A 25,626-nucleotide genomic window follows, 5' to 3' on the forward strand; every position below is an offset into this window, starting at 1 on the left:
TATGTGAAAGAACTTCAAAGAATTTATTTATGTCAATAAATGTTTATAGAGCTGAATTTTTATTGAACTTACTTAGGAAAAGTTCATTCAAATATTCTATGAGTTTGAGGCAAGTATACTTACTCTGGAAGAGTAAGGGTGGCCCAAGGAGAAAGAGAAGGCATTTTATCTCTTAACTAGCTTGACTTCTTGCCTATGCAGATAGCTAAATTTCTATTAATAATCAGATATGTGCTTAAAATTAAAGTCTGAAATAAGACTATTTAATTCTAAAATTATTTTTGGTCAAGAATGTTGCAAATGACCTCCTGAAATGCCTCGTTTCTTCAAGACTTGGCTAAAATTTCATTTTCTGCAGAAGGAAGCTGTTCCTTGTCTCTTCAGCTGTTTGTGCCTTCTGTTTGAGAATACCTTCCTTCTACTCTACATACTAATCATTTACAATTGTCCTCCTTCTTAGAATGGAAGCATCTCAAGGATAAAGAGGTTATTTTTTGTTTGTTTAGTTTATTTTGCAACCATAGTGCCTGGAATATGATTATCACTTAATAAATATGTGTTATTTGACTGATTCATAGGTCAGGACTAAGGGAATCTTGGCCATCAGTGTCACATGGTGAACAACTAACACCTAGCTTCTCATTTGGAGGTCATGCAAATATCACTCTTTAGGATTGGAACACTTGGATTTTGTGCATTTATAAGTCTTGAAAAGAAAAAAAAAATTAGTAATCTATCTTTGGTGGAAAGAACTGGTCCAACTGGACTCTGCCAAAATTGGTTTTGCTTTTATTTTCTTTCACATAAAGTTTAGATTCTCTGATTGTGTTCACAAATGAATTTTCCCATGATAGTTTTCAAGTTTGGTATATCAGAATCACACTCTCTTAGGAAATATCTTCTCTCCCCTCCAAATAAAAATAGCTTCTACTTCTGTTATGGTTATTGATAAATTTCTGAGAGCTAGAGTGACCTGATTAAGAGAGATGATGGTTTCTTAATGACCACCATCAAGGTATGATGAAGTATTCCTCTCCTAGGATCATTTATCACTTGTTTGAAGGAACAAGATCTCTTTTTCCCCCTTCCAATATGATATGCCTGGCTTTTCTCTTGCCCCATTACACTTATATTTGTGTCTATTCTTCTCACTCCATTAGGCTCCTATGTATCTACGCTGAGGATATTACATACTCTCCTTTAACAGTTAAGCCCTGAAATTCCCATTTTGCTCCCTATCTACTCTCCCAATGAAAGATCCTACTTATTCCTTCTTTGCTTCTATTCTCAAAATGTCTCTTTTTTGCACTGATTGCATTTGCAATCTCCTGCTATACCATTCTTTGCCTCTTAATGCTATTCTCTCTAATAAATGGTCATTTCTGATTTCATATTTTATATTACAAAATTTTAGTAACTAAACACTAAATTTTCTTTGTTGCTAAATCAATGAGTTTCCTTGATGATCTTTGTCTATTTTATTAATATGGCTTTAGAGATTGCTGACATGACTAGCTGATATCACTCTAGACCAGTGGTTCCCAAACTTTTTTGGCCTACCGCCCCCTTTCCAGAAAAAAATATTACTTAGCCCCCTGGAAATTATTTTTTTTTTAATTTTAATAGCAACTAATAGGAAAGGTAAATGCACCTGTGGCCATCACCACTTTCCTGGATTGCTGCAGCACCCACCAGGGGGCAGTGGCACCCATTTTTAGAATCACTGCTCTAGAGTGATCAAGTCAATCAAGTCAATAAGTAGCTTGTAGAGAGACTGAAGTGATTTAAACTTGTTGCCTGTACAGTTTTGTAAGGCTTCCTTTACTATAATGAAATGAGGTACAAATTATGATATATTTTTTCACAATGCACCATTTATGTTTCCCTGAATCTATTCATGAAAAAATTTAGTTGACACAGAACATTTTTAAGTGCTCACTAGCATTAAACTCTGAGAAAAAAAATCTGACCTTAAGGATATTACTTCCTATTAAGAATATACATTTCTGCAAGAACATATAGACTCCTATGTCTTTTAAAAATCTAGTAATTATGCACATTAAGCTGAAATAAAATTATTATATAAAACTACATATAAACAAAAATTATTATTTCACCAAATACTTTTTGTTACTACCTCAGCAGGAACTATCCATATGTTTCAGTTCACACTATTACTGGGCCAAGAGTCGTATCACATAAAGGAAACTTGATTTGAAGTTTGTTAACAGGTAATTCAGAAATTACTTTCACATTGGAAATAGTCAATATCCATTTTTGCTTTATGCTTTAATTTTTTAATTATAACCATCAACAAAAATTAAAATACAGAAATAAAACTGATTGTACCTAAAACTGTAAATTCCATTATTCATGAGTTGTTTTTTTAAAATGTGCTTCTAATGAGATAATAATATCCTGTTCTATTCCATAAATCCTTCTGGGCCTTTACATATATATATATATATAAAATTAAAAAATTTTTCACTGTTTTTTTTTAACCACAGTCATGCCTAGTATCTACATTAATATTCTGATGTGGCTTTCTTTACCTATTCCATCATATGTTTTCTCATTAATTTTGCTAATAATTTTATATCTATCATTTCTTATGGGGTCAATAATATTAATTAGGGGTCAATAATATTAATTATTCACATAAGCCACAATGTATTCACTTACTGAAAAAATGGGTTATCAATTATAATGAAAAATATTTCTTTGAAAATTTTTATGGATTTATTTTTTTATAGGGTACAGTTCTGTTCGTAAGGGCAGGGGGTCATAGGGTATATTCTTTGAGCTCTTTCTATATTATACATGCCCTATTTAAAAGAGTAGCATTCAAGGATCACTTTTAATTTACATTGGATGCATAACCCTGGGCATATCATTTAATTAATCTTTTAGTGCCTCATGAAATTCTCTAAGACATATGTAAGCAGAATAGTTGCTAAACTGCATTGGTCAAAGGAATTTTCTTACCAAGAGTTGTACAGTTCAGAAGTGTCAAACCCAAAGAAAAACATGGGACCCTAAAACATAATAAGCATCCCTGTGGGAAGCATAATGACTTAGAAAACCACATATTAATATTATCTGTTTCCATTTATACTTGTACTTTTTAAATATTTCTATTATATTTTTATTTATTTTGTTAAATATTTCAATCTAGTTCAGGTGATCAGGAGTCGTGAGCAGCAAGTAGCCAGGCTTCATGATTGATGCTTCTGGTCTAGCTAGAGTAATGAAATCACCCACTTGGACCCAATCTCACCCCCTTCACCACTCCTTCAATAGCTTCACTTGGTTGCTTAAATTTTATGTCATAGTCAGGATTCAGATTTAATCAGTAATCATGACTGTGGTTTAACTTTGAAATTTTCGTATAATTGGGTATTTTAGTATTTAAAGAGAGAAAGAGACAGAGAAGGAGGGAGAAAGAAGGGACTCAATTTATTTGAATTTATTTGGATAGAGTGCCAGACCTGAAATCAAGAAGAGTCATCTTCCTGAACACAAATCTGCCCTCAGACACTTACTACCTGTGTCACCTAGGCAAGTCACTTACCTTTGTTTGCCTCAGTTGCTTCATAAGTAAAACAAAGTAGAGAAGGAAATGGCAAACCATTCCAGAATCTTTGCCAAGAAAACCCCAAATGGGATCACAAAGAGTCAGACACAGCTGAAAGGAGTGAATAACAAAACCTGCAAATTTTCCTTCCACTTCAAACATAGGATAAAACTTAAAGGAGTAAGTTGTGGATCTCTTTGCCATTCACTCCTTTATTCTATTTATTCATTTTCTATCCTATACAACCTGATGTCACACCACTCCTACCCAAAGGAAGCAATTACTTTTTGCCTACCAGAATAACAAAACAGTCCAGGCAAGTGTTTTACACATAGCTAGTAATTAATACATATTTATTGAAGTGAATTGATGTTGGGAGTTTTGGGGGATGGTTCACACACCTGACTGTATTTGAAGACATTTCTACTGATGTTAATTATTATCTGTTTATATGGGTATAGCTGACAAAAAGAAACAACATGGGACCAATATGCCCTCCACGCATTGCGAATTAAAATAGTTCTGTCACAAGCTGACTGGTTATTGGCATAAAACCTGATGCTGTCTGAAATGATGGTTAAAGAACTATCTTTAGGTCTTTAGGTCAGCCTTTGGCTAAAAGAAAAACTCTATTCTCAGAAGGCTAGAAAACAAAACAAAAAAACTACAACATAGGAATATAAAGGATCTACACTGAAAAACTCTAAATTCTTATTTTGCATGAGCTTGAACAAATCAAAAATTTATTTTTCCCATAAAATGAGGTTGTCAATATGGTCAAACCTCACATACTTTTATTTATTTTTATTATTTTTATTTTTTAAACCCTTACCTTCCATCTTGGAGTCAATACCGTGTATTGGCTCCAAGGCAGAAGAGTGGTAAGGACTAGGCAACAGGGGTTAAATGACTTGCCCAGGGTGATACAGTTAGGAAGTATCTGAGGTCAGATTTGAACCTAGGATATCCTGTCTCTTGGCCTGGCTCTCAATCCACTGAGCCACCCAGCTATCCCCTAGAAAATGATTTTCTTCAAAACAAAAACATGATTTCAATACTCCATAAATACTCCATAAATCCAAGCTATTTAGTCTGAGAGATTCTTATTTCTTATTTATTTTATTTCAACTAAATGTCAACCAGTAATTTGAAATGAGTGATACGGACTGTGAGGAACTATTTTTGCTTCAACAAACTAGATCATTTTATATATTGAGCCTAATAGACATTAATGTGAGATGAATAATTTCTGTATAGTATGAACTGAAACATTTCTTTTATTAGACAAAAATTAATAACTAAGTAATTTATCACAATTTGAGAGAACTTGATTGTATTACATTTGAATATAAAATTCATATTTATATAATTCCAAAGTGTCAATTATTTTATTATTTCTGCAGTGGAAAATAATCCATTATGAAAGTACAGTATTTAAAGTCTTTCACAGTCTTGTTTCAGTATATCTTTTTTGAGCATTGCTAAATATTACTACCCTTGACAGGCTTTTTGCTCTAGCAAGATTAGCCTACATATTGCTCTGAAAACTAGGCATATATGTCTCCACACCTTTGCAAAACCTGTCCTCCAGTGTCTAGAAGTTCTCTTTCTTCTTCTATGCCTCTTGAAATCCCTAAACCCCCTCAAGGATTTCTTAGTGCATGTGCCACTGTTTCTATCAACAGCCTACTATGATTTCCTAAGCTGATTATCCTTTCCTTCCTCCTACAGTTATGATAAAAGGTAGATGAGCAGAAAGACAGACAGACAGAGAGAAAGGAAGATGGATAGATAGACAGACAGACACAGACACATATAGATAGTTAGATAGGACAGATTGACAGACATCCTGTTTATATGTTATGTCCCCGCAAGAGAATTTCTGCTCCATGTTTTCTATTTTCCATCCCAGTAATTAGCACTGGCTCTTTTCCTTCATAAATAAATGTTGGGTCTAGAAAGACTTTTAGGAAGTGATACAAATTGAAGTGAGCAGAGCCAGGAGAATGTTATACACAGTAATGGCAATAATATATGATGGTCAGCTAAAAATGGCATCACTGGGTATGCCAACAGTGTGAAGATCTAGAACAATCCCAAGGAACTCATTAGGAAAAAGACTATCCACTGCCATAGAAGGAACTGATGGAATCTGAATGCAGCTTGAAACATGCCACTCTTCACTTTATTTTCTCCATGGATTTTTCTCTAGTATAAGTGATACAGGTTTTCTTTCATAACATGATGAACATGTAAACATATATTGTATGATATATATGTGTAATATCATATTACCTGCCATCTTGAGAGAGGAGGGAGGAGTAGAAGTGAGGGAGAGAACATGAATTAGAAAATGTAAGGAAACATTTAAAATGTAGCTTCATATAATAAAAAAAAATTTTAAATGTTGCATGGGATGGGAATTAATTGAAAAGCCAGAGTTTCCCTGGATTTGTTTCCTTGTTTTTCCTGCTCTAGCACTTCAAAATTCTTAGAAGCAATATCTTCTCTCTCTTTCTTTCTATTAAAGAGGCTAAAGTTTCCCTATTCCTGATGTAGATAAAAATTCCTCTACTTTCACCCTTGGTACACTCCCTGCAAACCCCTCCAAAGCCTTGTTGCAGTAATAGCTTCATCACTTTTTCCATGTGTTTTCATTCTCACTCTTACCCCTACTTGTAAAGAAACTGTCCTTCCAAAAAAAAAGTTCCTTTGATCCCTCTACTATATCCCTCTCCTTTCTACAATTTGCTAAACTTCTTTAAAAGCTGCCTACAAATGATTGCTGACACATACTCATCATCTTGTCTCTTTTCAGTCCCTTGTTATCTGCCTTCTGCCATCATTATACTGAAATTACTCTCCTAAGGGTTGTCAATAACCAGCTGCCAAATCTAATAGACTTTTTTTTAGTATATATTTCCTCATGTCCAGTTTGTCTCTAAGAGTTGGACGGTACCTACACTCTCTCTCATACTAATCTGTCTTATATGAGGTTCTATTCTTTACATTTCTGAATGGAAAAATGACTGTATATCATGCAAAAGATTTCTTCTAGTGCAAGGGTTCTTAATCTAGAGTTCAAAAAGCCCCCCCAAAGTCTATTAATTCATTTCAGGGAGCATGCTAGAAGCATAGATCCTTCCATAAAGCAAAGTAATCATTTCAGTCAGGTGTCTCCAGAAAATGGAAGCAAAGAACAATTCTATTACAAAACACTCAGTGAGGTGATACTTGGCAGCAGCCAGAAATGACCGTGGGGTGAGTGGAACAATGCCCAGCAGAGACTAAATGGCCAACAGAAACCATTGGGTTCCAGGCATTCTAAGACATCCCCAGAAAACAGCGACAGCCCTGAAGGTCACTCAATGCATGTCTGGTAATGTGTTCTCTATGCGTATCCCTCCATACCCATTGTCTGGCCATATATGTTTCTAAGCACATGTGTAAAAGCTGTATATGTTCCCTAGATGTGTCTCTTCTTCCTATGGATTTTGTGCCTATTTGGGGGAGAATATGCCCTCGGTTTATGGGGAATATGTTTTATTGTCATATATCTCACTATACTATTTACATTGAACCAATTATGTCCTCTGACTGCTTGGATAATTAAACAAACTAATAAGGGATAGTGAATTATAGCTGAATGGAGAAGGATCTACAGAATATCATGAATCTTGGAGAGCTTTGTCTGAGAGTTCTATTCTCTGAGTTGTGGGGTATCCGTAGGTACTACCACAATAAATCAAGAAAAAATTGTTAAAAACAGCTATTCAAAATCTAAAATAATTTTATTTCATTCTTTGAAGAATCATGAAACTTTTTTGTTTTCATCAAGGGAAAATATTTTCACTTGTTAAATCTATACAACAGACAATATAATATAAGAAGAAAGGAAATAAAAAGGGAAAGGAGGCAGCATGATTAAAATTCACTTCTGAAAAGATCCCCAAAAGGATAAGACTTTAAAAGCAAACATTTAATGACCAGAAGGAAGTTGCTTTCAAATTTCAATACTTATAATCTCAGTAGATAAGATTTTTAAATATATGTAGCAAAGATTTTAATGCATGTGTATTTATGCATATTTATATAGAGAGCTATGTAAAATTATATATACATATGTATAAAGCATATAGCTTCTGTTCACTATACTATAATGTTAAATATACAATGAAGTATTTAGATTCATACTAAAAGCTGAAGCTTCATGGCATAGAAAAAGGCATGTTAAGTTAAATTTAATTCATGCAAGAAAATATGATTTATGTTGTCTCACTATCAATGAAATTACTTTCCTTTTTACTCCACATATATAAAAATTTATATATATGTATATATATATAAAACATATAAATTCACAAAATACACAAATATTTCAAACCTAAACATAAAGTTACATATGCATGTGTATCTACAGACACATAGGTGTATAGTGATGGGATTTTGTAGACTAAAAGGAATCACTTGAACTCAAATAAAACTATAAGTAGATTTAGTCCATTTTTTTCATCTTATTGTTTTCCATGCTTTTTTATAAATCTGAAAATATTGTAGATTTAGCCTTGTGTATCTGTATTGTATAATTTAAAAATCTGTGTGAAATTATATGTATTTCAATGTCTTTTCCTTTTTCTTGTTCCTTTGTTTGATTATAATAGCTTGTTTTAATAGGTCAGATTCAAGCCATTAAAATTGCTTGCTCTGTCTTTTTCATCTTAATCCTCTCATCAGAGTAGGTACTGAGTTTGATATTTGTCCATGGTCTGACTCTAGACAGAAAGCTCATTCAGCAATGGCTCCCATAACAGCAATCAATTGTTTCCTGGTGGAAATTTTCTTTTTTTTTTTTTTTAACTATGCCATTATTTTTGGCTTACCTTCTTGTATGCCTTTTACTATTGTCTAGAATAAAGTATTCTTAATATTCGAGCAAAAGTTTCTAAGTAGTCTACAAGACTTTGGCTTCTTTTCTATCTTATTTTTGGATCATATTTTCCAAAATTTTCTTTTTATGCATTTATTTTATTTTTAACATGAAATTACAATTTTTTATAATTGTTTTCTGACACATTTTGTAATCCATATTCTCTCTCTTACTCCCACTCCTCCTCCCTCCCCATGATGGCAGTAAATATATTATAGTTTATACATGTGCTATCAATCAATATATATTTCATATTCATCATGTTATGAAAGAAGACACATATCACTTATACAATAAAAAAAAAACTCATGAAGGAAATAAAGTAAAAAATGGCAGCTTTAGTCTGCATCCGGACTCCATCAATTCCTTCTATGGCATTGGATAGCTTTTTCTGTTGTGAATTCATTTTCCAGCATTTCTATCACAGGATCATAGATAAAGAGTTAGAAATTCAGAAAATAATTCTGTACTCTGCATTGTGGGCAGAAGCTTGCTAGAAACATTTTTTATGGATTTATAATTATTCTAAATTCAAGCATTGTTTTGCTTGAGAAATAAATATATAAACACACAGGACTCCCTCATGCCCTAGGATGTTTCTTCCCTCAAGTCATTTTGATGTCTCAATATATAAGATGCTTGAATAAGGAATATTTCAAAATCAAAATGGGGCTGGAGTCCAGAGCTTGGGTAATAGTTCACTTAATAGCTGGCTTCATTAAATAAAATAATAATCATTTAACTTTCATCCCATCCTATGAGAATCATTTTCCTAAAGTCATTCAATCTCTCACTACTCCATTCAAACTTCAAAGATTCTTTCTGACTGGTAGGTACCACCATATTTCAATAAGCTGAAATCATCAGACTTAATTCTGCAACCTCCTCCCCATTTAGTGATAGGTGGGATATCCAGTAGGAAGACTTAGGTTTGCATTATTTGTCTCTGTCTTGAAGGTTATCCTTAAAGGTTATCCTTACATTTACTAAGTAAGCATTATGTTAAACTGGGAATACAAAAATTAAAGAGAAACACTCTCTGCTTTTAATAATTTTACATTCTAATAAGAGACCAAAATTATTGAGAGGAATGGTGAACAAGGTGAACAATAGTGAAGTTACATGGATGGTTAGTAAAGTAATTGGACAATCTAATGACAGTCTTTTTAGAGAAGTAATGGAAATATTGAGTTAGTTGCTATTTACAGAGCAAACACAGAAAGTGGGTATGGAAGGAATACCCCAAGATCTTCTAATAAAACGCTATTCTCAAGTGGGTTTGTGCATTATTTCTTAAAAGGGAATACTTCTTCCCAAAAAGGGAAAATGTAGTGACAAAGCTAAAGAACATACACTCCATTTCCCTAGAAGTACAGAACAATAGAAAAAGATTATAGCCCTAGTGTAATCTATAGATGGAGAAAGATAAGTTATTAGACCCAGAATAATGAAATTCAATAATCAAATCTCTCTTACATCATTTTTTCAAGTATCTGAGCGAATAGGGAAAAAGGGAAACAATGACTATTAATGTATAAAATATGAGTTATAATTTTTTAAATATATTTTTTAAAAAAACCTCTAGTCTCCCCCACCTCCACTTATTCATGTTTCTTTAATTGTTCAAGGAAAAGTTAAGTAGAATAAACTTAATGCCTCTTTCTTTTGTATGTGAACAACACTACTTATTTGTGAATTCCTCCTTTTAAGTACTTAAAGTCTTTTTTTTTTTTTGCAACTCAAGTAAAGAAGGAAGACTCCAACTGGGCCCTGGTAATGGCACAGATTAATCTCAGGGAAATAAGCATTGCTGGAAAAGAGATACATAACAATAATTATATTCATGCCTAAAATTTACTTCTCATTTACATTTACTAGATAGGGAAATGATATTTATTAAAAACTATTTGAAGCATACTTCAAAATTTGTGGGCAACACACAAATCATTATTCTTCCCTGGATTTCTCTGCTACCTGGGTATAATGATGTTTGCATTTTTAAAAAATCCCTTCATGGCTTCCAATTTTATATTTGATTGAATTATAATTTTACCATAAATTTTTGCTTTCTTATTATCTCCTGTGGCAATCCAGCCAACTTCAGGGAGTACTCAAGTCTAATATCTTAAGTCCAAATATTATACCTGTTGCTAGTGACTGATAATGTGTTTTAGAGAGACTATTAACTGCCAGCTGGTTGTGACAGTTTGTGAACTAACAATGACATTTGTATTGGCATCAGAGCAGTATCTCTATTTCAGTAGTACTGACATCTCTACTGCCAAAACAGAGGAAATGCCATGCCATCATATTGTTATGGCCTCAAGCTATTCTGGGTAAAAAATAAAATAAAATATCAGAAAACATAAACAATGTAATAAAACACTAGTCACAATGATGCTTGTTCTGATAAACTTATGGACCAAATTATTCTGAAATTATTTTTAGAATTCAAAAACTTTTCAAGAAATAACTTTCCTAATGTGATGAAGATGCAGAAAAAAACATATTTTTTGGGTAAGACACAACAGGAAAAATTGCTTTTCTTGATTAAAAATATTTTTTGTGAGGATTTCATCTTTCTTTTGTTCAAATGGGGGAGAAAAAAGAAGAAGGGAAGGGCATAAACATTTACATATTACCCATTACATGTCAAGAGCTGCACTAAATGCCTTTTTTACAAGTATTTTATCATTTGACCCTCACAAAAGCCTTGTGAGGTAATTATCCTATTTTACAGTTAAGGAATCTGAGGCAGATAGAGGTGAATTAACTTGCTCAGGGTCACACAGTTATTAAGTATATAGGGGCGGATTTGGACTCAGGTCTTCCTGATTCCAGGCATACTGCTCTATCCACTGAAGCAAGGGATATACAACAGAAAGAGAAAATAAAGGATCACTTATTGAAAAAGAATAATTTAAAAATATGTTCTATACTTAAAAGGAAGATAGGATTAGAGACTGAACCTATGGTTTTACTATTTTGGAAACTTCCAGGTAAAGGAACATCATTAACAGCACAGGCCAACAATATTTCTGTAATTTACAGTCTTAGAGGTAAGCTTAGAACACTGAGAAGTTGATTGACTTTTCCAAGTCCATTTAGCCAGTACTTATATGAGGCAGAGCTTGACCCTGTCTTTGTGGCTTCCATCCCAGCTCCTATCCACTGGACAACACAACTTCTTACACTAACCAAAGCTTTATACACACAGAGGTAAGCAAAATGCAAGCAGCATAGACTTGTATTTAAGATATTCAATAATCCATAACACATTATATAAAATAAAAAAAATTCTTCATTAGGAAACTAGGCAGGAAAAGATGGTAATAGAAAAGAAAAAGCAATTTTCTGGGTTAAATAGAATATAAATGTAAAATATTATGGATCATGACAAAGAGATTAACATTGAACGTTCTTTTCCCTTCATCCCTCATTCTTAGCAGCTGGGCTGCTAACCTCTTATTCATTCCATTAATATCACTTTGTGAAGAGTTCTTAGAATTAAAGGAATCAACATTCAAACTTGAACAATTTGTTAGAAAAGTGATACAAGAACATCAAAGGGAACTCTACACTAAATGCTATGTAAACAGAAATAGAAAGATAATTTATATAAGTAAAGAACTTTTGGTGATGGATATTATATAGGACTCAAATAAATTATTGGTTCTATATTCATTCCCTTTTTTAGTAGAAATATACATTACAAATATATATGGCAATGAACTTTAACTCTTACATTGGATTTTGGATCTTAGGTATACATTTCACAAATTGATAGTATTATTCTTTTCTCAAAAAAGCACTGAATTTTGGCCAGGTACTTACTGCTCCAGTTCCATTGCAATCTGGGAAATGGCAAATGCCACTCATCTTGTTCGAAATTAGGACATCATCCCAGCATGATGGACCCTGGGAGAGAGAGAAACAAAACATTTAATAATCTGGGGGCAGCTGGGTAGCTCAGTGGTTTGAGAGCCAGGCCTAGAGACAGGAGGTCCTAGGTTCAAATCCGGCCTGAGACACTTCCCAGCTGTGTGACTCTGGGCAAGTCACTTGACCCCCACTGCCTACCCTTACCAATCTTCCACCTATAAGTCAATACACAGAAGTTAAGGGTTTAAAATTTAAAAAAAAACTGATTTAAAAAAATTTAATAATCTAATGATAATGTAGTTTATTCTCTATTGAAGTTTGTTTAAATTTCCTTCTCTGGTTTATGAAATGACAACAATATACTATTATTGTGGAGTAGAATGAATATTTTACTCAGTTACATTATATAATCTTGATCTGGCTTTACTCTATAGCAACAAGGCTTTCAGATCTGACATTTTAAAATGTGGGTGGTGGATGGTTAGTGAGAAATGTGAAAATCCCAATTTGTTTGAAGTTAAAAATGATTTCTTAATTTTCATAGGAGATCCTCAAAAAGTATTTGAAATGATATTTCTGTTCTTACATTTTCATAGCTAAGGAATGTCTCAAAAATTATAAGACTAAACATTGTCCTTCTTTGCAAATGATCAATTACTAAGGGTAATGCACAGATTCTTGAGAAGGTTCTAAACAATTATATTTCAAGTATAATTATCTTTCAAGTTCATTGAAGCCAAATTTTCTATAATATTAATCTTCAAAAGTGACTAAGAGTTGATGGAAAAACAGCCTCTGGATCAAGACCAACTTTGGTTCAAGTTCTAACCCTCATACATATTGACCTCAGTGACCGTGGGCAAATAATGACTTCACCAGGCTCAGGCAACAGTCTAAAAATATACTTTACAGAATGGTCACTGATCTTCAGTGACATACGATATTTCTTCACCAGGAGCTTCTTGTAATGATTAAATCACAACTCCAGATGAAAACAAATCAAAACCAACTATATACATAGATATAGAAATATACATATACATATACACACAAAAATACAAATACATACTCATATTTGGGATTCTGTATCTGATTCAATCATTGTAAGATAATAGGAAGGTAGATAGATAAATTTAGTCATAGACATAGTCATTATTTCCCATCATTTCTCCCCAAATCACAGAGATAAAAACTGATGCCCTAATATAAAATAAGGAGAGAAAATGTAAACAAAATAACAGCAAATGAATTCATTGGCAATAAAGTCAGCCTCTGTTGCATAATAGTGTTTTTATTTTCTATAACATTATGATGTTAGTGAAAAATTCTATACCTCAGAAGGGATGTACATCATTTGGGGAATAGCTATATAAAGTGTAGTATGTGATTATGATGGAATACTATTTTACCATAATAAATGACAAACAAGATGATCATTAAAAAATCTGGAAATACATATAATAAGTGATATAAAGCAAAGTGGGCAGAACTAGACCAGCACTGTACACAGATAAAGCAAAACTGTAAGATGATCAACTGTAAATGACTTAAATGTTAACAGGGCAAGAGTCCAGGACAATTCCAAGTGACTCACACAAAAATGGTTATCTACTGCCACAGAAAGAAATGGAAGTCTGAATACAGAATGAAGCATACCATTCTTCACTTTATTTCCTCCATGAATTTTTCTCTGGTGTAATATGTATCTTGTTCACAATAAAACAAACATGGAAAAATATAGTATGATAATATATGTACAATCTCCATCATATCATCTGCCTTCTTGGGGAGAAAGAGGTGGATTGGAAGAGAGAATATGTTTTGCAAAATGTCAGAAAATTTTTATTAAAATTGTATTGATGTATAATCTTAAAAAAAATAAATAAAAAGAGGGGACTCTACACCTCAGTCCATGGCTAAAGCCCAAAGGAACACTGAATATCTCCAATTATAGAAGCAATAATGATGAATTCACTTATTAGAGTATTGTTAATGCTTCTATTGGGAAAGTTAATTCCATTGTTGAAAGATATGCTACCTCAAAGTCATGAGTGTCTTGGAGCAAGTTAATATATAACATTGATTCTTACAAAAACTTAAGATTTTTATGAAAGTAATATTTAATTTCCTCTATACCAGATGAATAAACAGAGCTCTCATTGGAAACTTCTAGTTTTGTTTTCCATGTTGTGGTCCTTTCTTTAGCGACTTGGATGTGTTATTTCCTATGTTCACACTTCATCAAACAGGCAAGGATTATGTGTCCTGGAAGATTAAGACTTATTATAATTAATTATTATGCACAACACTAGTTTATCAGTCATAGTTACTGCAATGGTGTTTTTGCAGCCAAGTGTACTAGAAAGAGAAAGGTCAATGAATTCTACAAGGAGAGAAAGAGAGACAGACAGACAGACAGACAGAGACAGAGACAGACAGACAAAGACAGAGAGAGACTAACATATCATGATGAATTAAAAATGAGTACTCATCTTGGGGACCAACAGACTGAGGTCAAATTTAAGCTCTACCATTTTTTACTAATGAAAATTTATCTAAGTCATGGAACCTCTCTTGGTCTTCTCTGAAACATGAGGAGATTGGTTTAGATTAGGGCTGTCAAAATCGAATAGAAATGGAGTCATTATACCATACATAAGAATCCCTAATGGCTACATATTGACTTAATTTTAAAATGTAATATTATCAAAGTTTTGTTGTATTTTTATCTTGTTAAATATTTACCAATTCTAGTTTTAAACTTTTTAATTATATTTTTTCTTTTCATGATTACACGCAGACAAAATTTTTAATAATTGTTGTCTGATGTTTTGCAATCCATGTTGTCTCATTCCCTCCACTACTCCTTACTCCCTAGATAGCAAGCAACACAGAGGTAATAAATGTACTATCATGCAATGTATATTTCCATGTTCATTATATTATAAAAGAAGTCACATGTCAGCTAAACAAGAAAAATACACGAGAGGGAAATAAAAGTGAAAAATGAGATGCTTCAATCTGCATTCAGACTTAATCAGCTCCTGCTATTGCTGTGGATAGCCTTTTTTATCATGATCTTTTGGAGTTGTCTCAGATCCTTTGATTTCTGAAGTGAAACCATTCACACTTGATTATTGCACAATACTGCTATTACAATGTACGATGTTCTCCTGGTTCTTCCAACTTCTCTTTGCATCACTTCATACCAATTACATTTTAATCTGATTTGGGCCATACTCAGGTGTTTTGTGGGCTATACATGAGGTCTGTGGATCACATTTTTGACATCTGTGGCTTAATTAATTCTATAAAGGCCTTTTAAGAAGGAAGTCTCTGATGCTATCATCCTAAAGTATATTTGATTTGTCCCTTTGTATTAACCCATAATCAAACAATTTTTCACATTTTAAAGTGTTTCCAATGGAATTTTTATACAATCATGTACACATAAGAATTTCAAAAAAATCTCTTGACTGCCACATTTTAGAAAATATTTATTTTTTTTCAAGCAAATTTGAGGGATGCTAAAGGAAGATATGAATTGAAATTTAAAATAGAAAAAAACATCAGAATAAGGATTATGTGCATAGTATGTTTCAAAGTCAAGATCACTATAAAGAAGAACCTTCAAAATTTCTTTTTAAATGCTATAGATTATCACATAACAGGGTGTTGCAGCTGAGCAGTCACACTGGCCTCTTTTGAAGGTTACATACTTGTGCTTGAGATAACAAAGCAAATCCTTATTGAGACTGAGGCACTAATGAGAAGGAAGAACTCCAACACTGTGGGACATAAAAGAATGAAGAAAAGATTGCTTCTGTTCCCTTTTGAAGTGACCTCATTTTTGGGGAAACAGCCAGAGGTCTCTTTCCCTTAGACTTTCAGCCAGGGAAAAAGGGGATTTTCTCCCCCCATTTCCCCTCTCTCATCAGCCATGGTGGTTAATGAGAACAGGTTTTTTTTTGTTTTTTGTTTTTTGTTTTTTTTTGTTTTTGTTTTTTTTTGGATGAAGCTGAGTCTGGACCTCTAGTCCCCAGCTACTTCTGTTTAGCATTTCTTTCCCTGAAGTAATACTGAAGAACGTACATATACAGTCCTGTGGGTAATCTTCTCAGGTATAAAAGTCAGGAGTTTCTGAGCTGGGTTCTGGTTCCCCAGCAGTAGGTAATTTCCATAACAGTTTCTCAGAGGAGATGCTACTTGGAGAATTCGGTACCTGAAAGGACTGAGAAAGCCTAAATCATGTCCCAGGTGTTAGGAATATCTGGACCTTATTAAGTCTGTAGGAAGGTAGGGGAGAGATGAAAATGTCTGTGTAGTGGGCATACTAGGATATGGGTTATTGTTCCATGTTTTAAGTATTCTTTATCACACATTTATGAATCTTGTCCTTTAAGTATTTTGTTTGTGGTAGATAAAATAAACAGTGATTTTGTTGCTCATTTAAGTTTGTACAATGAGTACTTACTAATCACTAGAAAGGATTTTTACATTTTGCTTTGTTGCAGGGATTTTTCATGATCAGTGAAATATTTTTTTACAAATATTTTCAATTCAAAATTTTTTACAAAATCAGTAAATAAAAATATATTCAGTGCCTACTATATGTTAAGCACTAGAGATACAAAAAGAGGCAAAAGACAGACCCTGTCTTCAATTAGTTCATAATTTAATACAATAAATACCACATTCTAAGTTAACAGATATGTTCAAATTAGTAACACTGGATAGAGGAAATAACTAAAAGGGGGTAATGGATTAGAATTAGGAGGGATGGTGTCTAAATCTATTTATCATCTTGAGATAATCTGATAAAGATGCTTAGTTGATAAAGAAACAGGCAGGAGATGATCTTGATTAACTCATAGCTGCTTCTCCGAAGTGCCATTGAGTCACAAGTTTATTACATATGAAATTAAAGTTCCCTTTCACCCCAAAAGTACAAAGAGAGTTTTACAGCTTCACAGACATTGCAATTAGTTTAGACAACATACAGAAATCTCAGAAACTTCAAGGTAACGACAAGAGTCCAAGGTTGGATTGTAGCTGCCTCATCATCAGTAAGCTAAATCTGGGAACACTTTCTAAGGGGTGAATAGCCCCTCCAGGAGGAATTTTTGACCTTGACTATCTGAAACCAAGCAGTTGGATTTCTGACCAAGGGAGAGAATGTTAACCTCTTGACTGTTGGCTTGCTAGGAACTTAGTTTTCCAGTAAGAATGCAATACTTTTCAATAAGAAAAGGTGTGGATCATAAAAGGAATCAAAAGAGGAATCTCAGATTTTTATCTTAGATAGCCCAACCTGTCTGGCTCTGACTAGCAGAGTAGCTTTTGATGGGGTCCACATAAAAATATCTATTTGAGACTCTGTTTCTCTTATTGGCCTCCCACAGGATGGAGAAAGGCTTACTATAAAAGAAAGGATTTGGGAGAGGACTTAAAGGAAGCCTGGGAGGACAGTATTTGGACAGAGGAAGGAGAGTATTCCAGCCATGGTAGAAAGCCAGTGAAATTGCCCAGAGGAGATGGAGTGTCTTGTTCATGGAACGACCAGTGGCACAAAATTGAAGAATCCGTAGCAGGGAACAAGGTGTGAGAAAATTGAAAGCTGGTGGGGTTGGTTGGGTAAATTTTGAAAGGCTTTAAATCTATGGAATTCTGGAATGAGGACATTGAAACAGAGCAAAACTGGGAAATAATCTGACTCCCCTCATAGAGTGAGGATCTCCTAGGTCTAAATTGGGTCAAAGTCAAAAACAGAACCCCTAACAATGGAAAAATATTCTAAAAAAATTTAATTAAAAAAAAGTGGAAAAAAGCAGAATCCCCATTCAATGGGTGTTTCATCCTCCATGCTCTCTATAATGGTAGTTTAAAATGAAAAATCCAATGCCCATTTTTGTTAGGATAAGGTTTATGTTTACTATCATATAATGTTAGGTTAAACCCAAGGCACTCAGTGATACTAATACTAGAACATCTATAATAAATATATTATGAAAAAATCTCATTCACTCTTCAACAGGAAAATTTATTTCCACCATGCTATAAACAAAGACATTATTAGTTAAGTAAGTAGTTATTCCACTCTCAAAGGAGAGATACTTAAGTTGTCAGCCAAAGAGAGTGACTCCCCTGTGAAATCAGAGAGGGGCCTGTAACAGAGGTCAAATAACCAAAATCAATGATGGATCAAAGAGTCTGAATCTTTTAGAAGGTTAGAAACCACCCATTTATTTAATAAACTTTGATCTATCACCCTACCCCATTTAATACTCTCAAGGGAGTATGAAATAAAATATAATTTAAACACATCTAATATGCTTGTCAATATTTATATAATTGATGTCACTTGTTTATATGGGTATATGATTTGGAGTTTTGGATTTAAAAGATTACTCTATTATAAAAAATGAATAATATGGAAATAGGTTCTGAGTGATAATACATGGTTAACCCAGTGGAATTTCTTGTCAGCTTAAGGAGAGGAGAATGAAGAGGGGAGGGGAAGAACATGAATAATGTAACCATGGAAAATATTTTTAAAATTAAATTAAATTAAAAATATTTATATAATTGAAATCAGGAAATAAAAAAAATGACTCAACCTAAGGGTAAATATTAATATCAGAGGGCAGTAAAAATAATAGAGGAAATATCAGGCTGGTTTTATGCTGTTTTCAAAGTTTTTCTAAACTAAAATTTAAGTCAGTGGTTCTGTGTCTTCATAGGCCAACTCAAGTGGAAAATTGAAGTAGTAATCTGGATAATTCACAACAAAAGAATATTTTTACAAGCTTTAAAAGTGTTAAGGCACAAGATCATTCCCCGCCTTTTGAATAAGACTAAGTAATTATCTTAATCTTCATTTCACATGGGATAGAGGCTTTTTTCCCCTCTTAAAAATCAGTTTCTCTTATCTTTCTTTCATAAGTACTTCTGCCAATTTTTAATGGGTATACTCTTAGAACAGGACATAATTATATGGTAATTTTATGTAAGAAGCACTTTTATTGATTATATCATTTATTTCTGCCCACTTTTTATTTAAGATTTTTTTGAAGCCTAAAATGAACATATAAATAGGAGTAATGACTGGTCCTGTCATTTCATCAAGAAAGGGAGCTCCCAGTGGACAACCTCTTCTACCTGCTTGGAGTTTTAGAGAAAAGACTAGAACATTTCAGGAGTTCAGTGGCTTCCTCAGGGCCATAGAATCAATGCGTTTTTAGAGATGGACCATATGAATCATATGGAGGAAAAATTATATGCATAAAATATAAAAAATATAAAATACATATATAAAACATAAATATTCAAAATATATAGAACATAGATATATTACATGTGTAAAATATTTAATGTATATTAAATATATTTATATTATTTAATACTATTTATATTGTTATATAAATATCATTTAATATTTCTATATTGTATATTATAAGAATTAATTAGTTAATTAGATTAATTAAAAAGAGGTTCTGCTTAGAAGAAGGGTTTCCAGCTTAGGGAAAGAGTTTTAAAGGTTACCTTAAGAGACAGAAGAATGTTCAGGGGATTCCTTAAGAGAATTTCCTGAAACCCCTAGGAAAGGATTGTTGGAAAACGGATCACTCTCTGGAGCTTACTCACTGGGATTAGGTCTCTAGGGAGTTGGTTCTTATCCATCTTTGGAGATTTTGGTGGTAGATATCTTGGAAAAACATATTTATATCTGAGAAGATTTTGAGAGTATTCAACTGAAATAGAGTGAGTGGCTGAGGCTATTCCCTGGAACACTACAGAAGGCAACAGAGAGCAGCTTCTGTGAAATCTGTCAGGGGCTGAATCTCTGAGGTTGGGCAGACAGAGAGTTAACTTCAATCTGTAACTATCCAATATAAGTGAAGGAGTGTAAGGATAATTACTAAATGCAAGACACTGTGCTAGATTTTAGCAAAAAAAAATTAAAAGGAAAAGAAATGGACTGCCTTCAAGGAACTTTAACATGAAGAATAGAGAGATGGATCCACATTGGTAATGGAAGATTAGCTAAACAGACACCATTTACTGGTAGAGTCCTAAGATTTGGAGACTGGAATTGACTTCTTAAGTGTTCTGTTTTTTAAAAGGCTATGTAGTGCTAAAGAATCATATCTAAATCAGAAAGATGAATTTAGTCAGTAGATGTTAAAGTTAGAAGGGATGACCTAGTATGGTAGAACTCAACCTGTAGACTACAGATAGAACCCTGAAGTCAACTGAGTTAGAGTTGCTCATGTGTTTACCTTAAAGAATTTTAGCCAGCCAATGATTTGACACCCTTGACTCTGTAAAGAAGTTGCCTAATGGATTTTTATTCCATTCCTCCTAAGGAAATAATGAAGTGGTAATACTTCTCTTAACTTCCTTTTTGTTGTTGTTCAATTGTTTTTGTTTTTTAAGACATATCCAACTCTTTGAGACTCCTTTTGGATTTTCTTGGCAAAAATATTGATGGTTTGCCATCTCCTTCTCCAGTTCATTTTGCAGATGAAGAAACTAAGGCAAAGAGGATTAAGTGTCTTGCCCTGGATCACATAGCTAGTAAGTGACTGAAGCCAAATTTGAACTCAGAGAAGATGAGTCTTCCTGACTCCAGACTTGGCCCTTTATCTACTGTGCTAACTAGCTATCAGTCTTCTTTAAGAAAGTAAAAATATGAAACCATTCCCTGTTTTCATTCTGCACAATCTAGAAATGTAGTCAGTTAGTCAAAAAGCAGTTATTAAAATCCTATTATATGCCAGACATTATGCTAAGGCAAAACAAGTTTCTGTTCTCAAGGGATTTTCATCTTAATGGGGGAATACTATATGCAAATAACCATGTATGTACAGAAATACGATGTAGATGCAACCATTCCAAGTCTGAAAGGGAAATAAACTTAACACTTCAACATCTTTCTTGCATCTTACATCCTGTCATTTAACTGAGTTGGAGAGATGCAAATGATTAGGGATTCCCTGATCAACCTTTCTCTATATAGTATTGCAAATAGTCTCTGCTACAAGTTGCAACTTGCCTAATAAATGAAATAGTTCTGCCAATTCTGTTAGGCTTCTTTGTTTCCAGTTTATTTTTCTTCTCCTTAAACAAACAGAAGCAGAAAGAGAAAGGTCACCATGAGGAGTGTATCTCTTCACAAACCCATGGCAGTTTTTTTCCTCCAAATGATGAAGTTTCTCTCCACATGAACACCTCTCAATTTTCTTTCAGGAGAAACTTCCTTCCTGCTGCCTCCTGCCTAATCAATATCTCTTTAATGAACAATGTTCAAGTTTGCTCATTAACTACTTTCCTTAACAGCCCTACTTTCTAACTCAGAGGCCTCGATTCAATTTAGCAGATATTTACCTACTGCCATACGATATTTAAGCCTTGCACCCAGATAAGGTACAAATTATTGTCTGAAAGAGCTTGGAGTTTAGAAACTGTCTTTCCTAGGACTGAACTCTTGAAATATTTGAAGATAATGGATTTCTTTCACTTATTTATTTAATTTACATTTCCTTCCTTTTTCTTTCTTTCATTCTTTTATTCTTTCTTTCTACATTTGGCTCTCTATCAACTAGGTAAAATCTATAATAATCTTTTTTTCTGACATTTTACAATCCTTGTTTTTTCCCTCTTCCCCAAGATGGCAGGTAATATATTATAGGTTGTACATGTGTTATTAAATAATACATATGTCCATATTCATCATGTTGTAAAAGAAGATACATATCACTTATACTAGAGAAAAATTTATGGAAGAGAATCAATTTCTTTTTTATAAAAATAGAAAAAAGTGATTTTACTATTGGCCACATATTGCTTCCTTAATTACCATAACATTCATTTTCTAGACTCGAGGGGACAGCAGTCTATGTCATAGACATTAAGCTGATATCTTGTCATGGTTAGAGTTTTTAAGGTAAGTCAATCAATGAACAAGTATTTATTAAGTGGTTACTAGGTTCTCAAAACCATGCTAAGTACTTTTACACAAGAAGTAAATGAAAGAGTTGATATTTGAACCTCTGACTCCATTCATTATGAGGCATTATACTTTACAAACCCACATTCCCAATTTACCTAATCCAACAAGCATTTATAATTGTTAATATGTGCAGGATACTATGCTAGACAATAGAGATAGAATGAGAAAATTAAAAAATAATAAAATAAAAACCTCTACTAAGAAATCAAGAAAGAAGATGTCAGGAAAAGCTTCACAATAGTTATTTCTGCCCCAAATGGAATACTTCCTGAGGTAATGAGCAATCCTGCCAATGATGTACTTTCTAAAAGAATACTTATTTACCAGAAATATTGGCTCGCTTCAAATTTGAAAAGGGTCTTTTAAATTTCCAATCTACTATCATAATCTAATTTCTGGCCATTGTCACCAAGTAAACAACTGCACAATCTGAGAAGTTTAAAGTGAAAAGGGGCCTTACTGATGATCTAGTCCAGTGATGCCTAACCTGTGGACTATAGACCCCGAGGTCAACTGAGTTAGGACTGCTACTTCTTTTAGAGAAATAAGTAATATGTTGTTTGTAGAAAGAGCTCTAGATTTAGAAAAAAATCCTTGACTCCAGATTCCTGGGTTGCTGTTTCACTACTTGATATGGACAAATGAATTAACTTCTCTAGACCTCGGTTTCTCCATTTGTTTCACAATTGCATGCTTATAATAAGTATTATCATTTTTTTCTTTATTTCAAAAAAATACTTAATGTAGACAAAAATTTAGGCCCCTTTTCAAATGCTTTTTCATGCTGTTGCAAGATGAAGAAAATATAAATTGAAATACATAATCTTTTTGTCTTTTTATGTTTTATTAATCATAAAGCTTACAATTAGGTGGGAGTATCCCACCAACAGTTGTATGTTGAAATACCTTCCCATACCACTATACCCCAGCAAATAAGGTTAAGAATAATTGATGTAGTACTATCCATTCATTTTACAGATTAAGAAATTGAAGTCCAAAGAAAGGAATTTATTTGTTCAAATTCACACAGTAAAGCAGCAAAATAGAAGGTTCGAGTAAGATTTTGGCTCTAAATCTAGAATTCTTTCCACTCTAGCATTTTAGTTATTTGGGGGTGAGTAATATATAACAAGCAAGACTGCATAAGCAGATTTAGGCCTAGAACCTAAGAATTCAAGTGAAATGGAAGACTTACTAAAAAGAACAGTGTTGATTGGCTAACATGACAGTAAAGGAAAATAATAAATGTTCCAGGGGATATGGCAAAATTGGGACATTAATGTGTTGCTGGTGGAGCTATGAATTGATCCAACCATTCTGGAAAGCAATTTGGAATTATACCCAAAGGTATAGTTTTTCTTTTAAAGAAAAAGCTGTCTGCCCTTTGCTCCAGCAGTACCACTGATGGGTTTATACCTCAAAGAGATAATAAGGAAAATTATATGTACAAAAATATTCTTGGCTGTGCTCTTTGTGTTGGGAAAAATTGGAAAACGAGGGTATGTCCTTCAATTGGGGAATGGCTGAACAACTTGTGGTATATGCTGGTGATGGATTACTATTGTGCTGAAAGGAATAAAGTTCTGGAGGAATTCCATGTGAACTGGAACAACCTTCAGGAATTAATGAAGAGCAAAAGAAGCAGAACCAGGAGAATATTATACACAGAGACTGATACATTATAGCACAACAGAATGTGACGGATTTTTTACTAACACCAATGCAATGACCCAGGACAATCCAGAGCAGTGATGGGCAAACTTTTTAAAGAGGGAGCCAAAGGAAAGGAAATGCTCATCTGTTAGTCTGTTTCTAAGGCAACTCTTGAAGTTTCATTGTATTGTATCCTACTCATTGTATTCGTCAGATTAGGAATAATGTCTTGTGGCTGAATAGAACATTTCAGGGGGCCTCATCTAGCCTGCAGGCCATAGTTTGCCCATCACTGATCCAGAGGAACTTCTGAGAAAGAATGCTATCCACATCCAGAGAAAGAACTGTGGGAGTAGAAATGCAGAAGAAAAACTTATGATTAACCATATGGTTCAATGGCGATATTATTGGGGATGTTGACTTTAAATAATCACTCTATTGAAAATATTAATATCATGGAAATAGGTTTTGAAAAATGACACATGTAAAACCCAGTGGAATTGTTTATCATCTCAGGGAATGGGGAGGGAAGAGTGGAGGGAAAGAAAATGAATCATGAAACCATTGAAAAATATTCTAAAGTAATTAATTAATTTAAAATTTTTAAAAAAATATAAAATGGTATGATAAAAATAAAATATAAAGAACAATGTGGTTTAGTGGAGGAAAGTGTAATAAAAATACTAGATTTAGAATTAGATTTGTTTTGGAAAGCAGTTTAGAATTATTCTAAGAAAGTAACTAAAATATCTAGTCTCTTAGCCCAGAGATCTGATAGCTGGGCATAGAATTTGACAAGAAAAAGACATGCTGAACAATTTTAAATAAAATATAAAAATAATTGAATAGATTTGAGATCACACTGATTTAGGAGTTCCTTCTAGTAATGCCAATTAGAATTTAGCTATGCCTATTCATCTTGTGTAATGCATATTCATGTCTTCATTTAAGGTATTATGGGTTTGCCCAACACGATGAATGTCTTCCTTCTTTTCTCCTAACATTTCCAAAGTACAGGTTGAGTCCTATTATTGCCAAGCTATAATCTTTTGCTCTTGCCACAGAACCAGAATATCTCCTATTTCTGTCATACAGTTACATTTTGCATTCATAAATGCTACTCAATTTTAGTTCTACAGAGGAAATAGTGTTCCATCTTTTATTGACATGTAGCAACACAAGTGAGATGATAGTGTTGAAAAGAAGGAACTTTGCTTTAATGGAAAGCAACGTAAAAAAAAAAAAAACTTTCATAAAGAATTGTTCGGTTTCACAGAAATATCCCAGATGATACTCCTCTTCATTTTTAACTCTAGGTTTGATTCATTGTTCATCTGCTCTTTACATTCTGTCTCAGATATACAGGAAATGTTGAATAATTTCTATAGGATAGCCATCCAAACAGATGTCAAAATCTTTTCAATATACATTCTTCTTCTACTTAGACTTTTGAAGCTATACTAATATGCCCAAATTCTTTTGAATATTCACAGATCTCTTCCTAGAGGCTCTTCAATCTCCTGTAGACCAGAATAAGGTAAGACATAAAAAAGAGTAAAGTATCAAATTTAAATTATT

The 25,626-nt window shown here is 33.2% G+C and overlaps 1 protein-coding gene across 1 annotated transcript in view; it reads right to left on the minus strand.

The window, feature by feature from the left end:
- PRKN (parkin RBR E3 ubiquitin protein ligase) overlaps positions 1–25,626 on the minus strand; it is a 1,541,099-nt gene that overhangs the window by 966,949 nt on the left and 548,524 nt on the right. The window contains exon 6 of the mRNA XM_044675477.1: positions 12,336–12,419. Coding sequence (XP_044531412.1) covers positions 12,336–12,419 — 84 coding nt within the window. The remainder of the gene's footprint in view (positions 1–12,335; positions 12,420–25,626) is intronic.

Source organism: Gracilinanus agilis, chromosome 4 (genome assembly GCF_016433145.1).
Source record: "Gracilinanus agilis isolate LMUSP501 chromosome 4, AgileGrace, whole genome shotgun sequence".
Classification (NCBI taxonomy): domain Eukaryota; kingdom Metazoa; phylum Chordata; class Mammalia; order Didelphimorphia; family Didelphidae; genus Gracilinanus; species Gracilinanus agilis.